At 57.1% G+C, this 4,982-nt stretch overlaps 1 protein-coding gene across 1 annotated transcript in view; it reads left to right on the plus strand.

The window, feature by feature from the left end:
- SAMM50 (SAMM50 sorting and assembly machinery component) overlaps nt 1-4,982 on the plus strand; it is a 33,159-nt gene that overhangs the window by 18,645 nt on the left and 9,532 nt on the right. Inside the window, exons 10-11 of the mRNA XM_007941801.1 lie at nt 245-331; nt 4,144-4,214. Of these exons, the coding sequence (XP_007939992.1) occupies nt 245-331; nt 4,144-4,214 (158 nt within the window). The remainder of the gene's footprint in view (nt 1-244; nt 332-4,143; nt 4,215-4,982) is intronic.

A 4,982-nucleotide genomic window follows, 5' to 3' on the forward strand; every position in this document is an offset into this window, starting at 1 on the left:
AGCCGGTGTCCTCTCACCCGTGGGGGTAACACGCTCTGGTCGGTCAGGAGTTTTGACATTCTCATCCCTTTGTTCAGCTCTCTGGAGCTTTCTAGAACAATGAGAATGTAGCTTCCAGAACACAGATGTGGTCGGTTGCCTTTTTAAACATTCCAGACCCTGGATGAGTTAGTGACAGCAGTCGTGCTGTGGCGTGGCCTGGGGCGGGCTGCTCGCTCCCCCTGACTGCAGACTCTTCCTGCAGGAGCTGGCGGGCTACACTGGCGGAGACGTGAGCTTCCTCAAAGAAGATTTCGAGCTTCAGTTGAATAAACAGCTCATGCTGGATTCAGTGAGTATCTGGCAACCAACATGGAGTTGCCTGTGTCTTTGCCTCTCTAGCCTGGAGTGATGTCACTCTGGGAGGAGTGGCTGCCACGTCTCTGTTAGTTGTCTCACATAGGACCAGACTGAGCACCTACTCCATGCACCATGTCAGGGCCTTCGGCAAAGGTGGTTTGAGGACATGTCCATGCCTGTCTCACTTCCATGGAAGTGCCAAGTCTCTGCCTGGTGTGCGGGGCTCAGTGCTTCCAGGATTTGTTTTGTATTTTTTAGTCTTTAATCTGATTTGGTTTAGTTTCTCTGCATTGACTCAGGGAATGAGTAAGTGACAGGATTCTGACCTGTCAGTGGAGCCCAGGCTGAGGGGACGCCTGGCTTATTCCCCAAGTCTTCCCAGCACACGGGGACACTGGGCAGCTAGCTCTCTGCCAGTGTCCTTACTGGCCTGGAACTTGAGAGTTTTCACTCTCAAGTTGCCGTAGTCACGTCAGCGCTTCTAGATGGCTTATTTTCAAATGGCCTGTCACCACTCCTGCTCCGCCCTTGGGTCGCTGCGGGTGGAATGTGTTTCCCGCGTCCTCCTGCCACTGTTGGAGGCCAGAGGGCACGGGCCAGGCAGGAGCGCCCAGCGTGTTCCAGGAGGAGACAGAGCGGAGGCCACGAAGGAGAGGTCAGGGCCAGATTTAGGGGGCCTTGGGGGGCCGTGGTGAGGACCCTTAGGCCCCTCTGTCCAAGAGTGGCAGTCACCAGTGTTTCTGAGAGGAGGACGGAGGTGATGTGGCATGTGCTTTAAGGGATCACATTTGCTGCCCTGTGGGCAGGGTGGAGCCAGAGATGAGGGCAGGGGTGAGAGTGGGGTGAGGCCAGGGTCCAGTTACGGGCTGTTTGGTGTACTCAGGAGAGGTGTGGCGTGGATGAGCCGTGGGGCGTGAAGACACAGGCCCTGAGGGACTGAAGACAAAGCTACAGAACTTCCTTGCCATCGTGCGTGAGAGTGAGAGGAGGAGACTCATGTCTAACGCCAAGGTCTTGAGCCCAAGTGTCCAGAGAGTGCACTTACACGCTCGGTGGAGGAGACTGGTGGTCTGAGGGGAGCAGGCTTGGATGACAGGCTTAGTTTACACGTGAGACATTGGGTGGGGTTGAGGGGAGCGGTCGGGGCTGGTGCTATAGGGTTGGTCATCACAGCACGTGGATTGCGTTGAGCTTATGAGACAGCGACTCCCCTGTGCAGGACAGGAGGGCAGGCCATGGGCTCCCATGCCTTTGTGCTCATACGGGGTGGCAGCCTCAGGGCCCAGGGGCTTGGTTTGCTTAGGATGGAGAGCTGCGCCAGCACGTTTGTGTGCTCATCGGAATCCAAACCCAGCCAGACCCGTCTTTGAGCTGATTCAGGCTCCTTGCAACCCTGTAGGACAGAGAAGGTCTGCCCCATGGGGTGTCCAAGGCTGTCAGTCTATGTGGAAGCAAAGCCCAAACCACACCCACTGCAATGGAGTCGATTCCAACCCACAGCGCCCCTAGAGGACAGAGTGGAACTGCCCACAGGGTCTCCAAGGCTGTCAGTCTTCACGGAAGCAAAGCCCAAACCACACCCACTGCCGTGGAGTCCATTCTGACCCACAGCGCCCCTAGAGGACAGAGTGGAACTGCCCACAGGGTCTCCAAGGCTGTCAGTCTTTGTGGAAGGAGGCTACTGCATTTTTCTCCTGCAGAGAGGCTGGTGGTTCAAACTGCCGACCTTGCAGTTAGCAGCCAAGTGCTCTAACCCTTGCACCACCAGATCCCTTAGTATGATCCAGTAGAGGGCAGTCTGACTCTGGGGAGGGGAAACATCGCAGGAGCTGTGTTGTGACGTAGACCGGGGCCCGGTTGTTCCCTCAGAGGGGTGTGGGGATTTCTCCACAGCAGCAGCACCCAGATGAGGGGAAGGGGGTCAGGGCAGGGCGGAGTCGGTGTGGAGGGGAGATTCCGGGGCAGTTGAGGGGAGGGGAAAGTCCTTGTATGGGGTGGGGGTGGGGCTGGTGGGTGGCGCTCCCCGCCCCCCCATGCTTGGGTCTTTCAGTGAAGTAGGAAGTCGGGCCTTAGCTGAGAGGGGCGTGAGGAGGAGGTGTTGGAGGGTCAGGAGAGAGGGCAGGATGAAGTCACACCTGGGAGGGAGAGTGAGAAGGGGGCAGGGAGGGAAGGGACCGGACGGCTGGGCTGGTCTCAGAGCCTGTTTGAGATTCGCGGTGAGGACCCCCAGCGCCTGGCATTATGGTGTCTCTCAGTGCGCTGAGCCGAGCAGGCGCACCCTCAGGAGGGAGGGTTGACGTTTACCCAGCCTGGGAGGAGATGGGGTTGAGGGGAATTCAAGTTGGTGGATTTTAACCCTGGGCCGTGGGTCCACTGGGTGAGGAGAGCAGTAGGGACGTGACGGGGCAGGGAGGAGAAGGAGGAGATGGCTGGAGGAGCGAGTTAGGAGACGGTGGTGGCCGGGGAGGCTGACTGGGGACCCTTGGGCTTCTTGTGGTCCGAGAGGCAGGTGGGATAGGAAGCACGGGGTGGTTCTGGCTGGTTCCGAGGGGAAGTGCCTGACCAGCACCGTGTCAGGCTGGGAGAGTTAGGGGGGAGGCCCTGTTTTGCCAGGAGCTCTTCCCTTCCTCTTGGGTCCTGCTGCGGGTGGTGCTGAGGCCTGCCAGGCCATCGTACCGCGAGCCTGTGAGCTGTGCGGGCCACTGTCAGCTCCGCCCAGGATGCGGTCGAAGCCGGGGATCGGGTGTCCGCCCAGGGCCAGCCTGCCCTGTGGCTCGCTCTCTGGCCCCGCCCAGAGCGGCGTTGAGGCTGCCGAGGGGCGATGTTTCCGAGAGGGCTCCGAGTGCGCGGCACCTGTTGTGTTGCGTTGGCGGCAGGCTCCGAGTAGATGTCCCTGGAGGCTGTGTGAATGCCTGGTGTGGCCTGCGCTGCCAGTTCCGCTCCGGGAGTCAGCTGTCCTCCCTGCTGCAGGTACAGGGAGAGGGTGTCTGAGCAGCTCTGCGGGCTGCAGGGCTTTGCAAGGCCTGCAGACACTGCAGACAGGGACACAGGGAGCAGGGGCCTGGAGGGCTCCAGAGAGGGCAGGTGGTCCAACGGGTGACAGCACAGGGCGTGTGTGAGCCCGGGGGCCACGCTGTGGTTTCCAGCATCGAGTGGGTGTTATTGGACCATGTGGGAGTGACGACTGGATCATGGACCTAATGTTAGGGCCCTGCCCCTTGACCTGTTCCCGACATGCTGTGTCCCGGGGGTCAGACTTCTTAACTGTGGGAGCATTGTAATCACCCTCCTTTCAGCCTCACGCTCTGGCCTCAGTCCTCCCGCGTTCGAGGCCAAGTGTGAGCGGCATGAGCAGATGCGGGCATCCAGGCCCTGGTCCACCTCACGTCAGGCCAGGCTCGTCCTGCCCACTGTGCTTCTTGTCGGGTCAGGTAGAAGCCGGGCCCTGCTCGCAATTGGTGCGAGTTGAGGTCCCTTCTCGTTGGGTCCCCGGAAGCCGGGCCCTCCCTGGCCTTGGGGCTGGCTTTTGCTTATTTGCAAGCTGCTTGCCAGCAGGTTGGTTCTGACTCGTGTGGTACGGAGCAGACTTGTGCCCAAGGAACCTTCAATGGCTGTGAGCCTTCCTTCCTCTGAGGAGCCTTTGGGTGGGTTTGAACTCCGACCCTTCAGTGGGCAGTTGAGCATTTGACATTTCCACACCCAGGGACTTGGCTTGTGTCCAGTACATCTTACTGAGCATTACAGTTGCATGTTCTAAAAGTACCCCCAAAACATCTGATGGAACAACTGCTTCTATTCCACTAGGTCATCTCGGCCTCTCTGTGGGGTGGAATGTTGGTGCCCATTGGTGACAAGCCTTCAAGCATTGCTGATCGGTAAGGAGTGCGGCAGGGGGTGGGGCAGCCACGTCGCTCACTGATGCTTTTCCTCCTTGTGTTTTTAGTTGCTCTCTAAGAAGATATTTCAGGAAAGTTTAATTACTTAGGAGAGATATTATACATTTTGTTTTAGTTTTTCTTTTTAAGCTAATCTCAAAACCCCTAGTATATTTTATACTTAACATTTTTCACAGTTTTTAAGGGGGGGTCACAAAGGTTACTTACTTTATTCTTTTAAAAAAATTGGCCCTGTTCCTTTCTGGTTGTAAAAGAATATAGTCCATATGCATTGTGGAAATGTAAAAATAGAACAGTTAGATAAAAGTGAAAAGCACTCAGTCTTACTCAGTGATGAGCAGAGGGGTACCATCTGAGGCTCTTGCCATTTAGTCTGTCTTTGTGGATGTGTGTTCATGGGAGGAGCTCTAGTGGCGCTGTGGTTAAGCATTGGGCTGCTAACTAAAAGGTCGGTGGTTCGAACCCACCACCCATTCCGTGGGAGAAAGATGAGGCAGTCTGCTTCCGTAAAGATGACAGCCTTGGAAATCCTACGGTGCACTTCTGCTCTGCCCTCTAGGGGCACCGAGAGTCGGAACCGACTCCACGGCAGTGGGTTAGGTTGCATCTTTGAAAAAAGTAGAGTGGGCTGAGGTGGCACAGTGGTTAAATGGTTGACTGCTCACCAGGATGTGGGAGGTTCAGACCCACTGGCTTCTGCAGGAGAAAGGTGTGCAGTCTGCTTCTGTTGACGCTCACGGACACGGA

This window comes from Orycteropus afer, unplaced genomic scaffold (assembly GCF_000298275.1).
Source record: "Orycteropus afer afer isolate SDZICR_OR568_19922 unplaced genomic scaffold, OryAfe1.0 scaffold00083, whole genome shotgun sequence".
NCBI lineage: Eukaryota > Metazoa > Chordata > Mammalia > Tubulidentata > Orycteropodidae > Orycteropus > Orycteropus afer.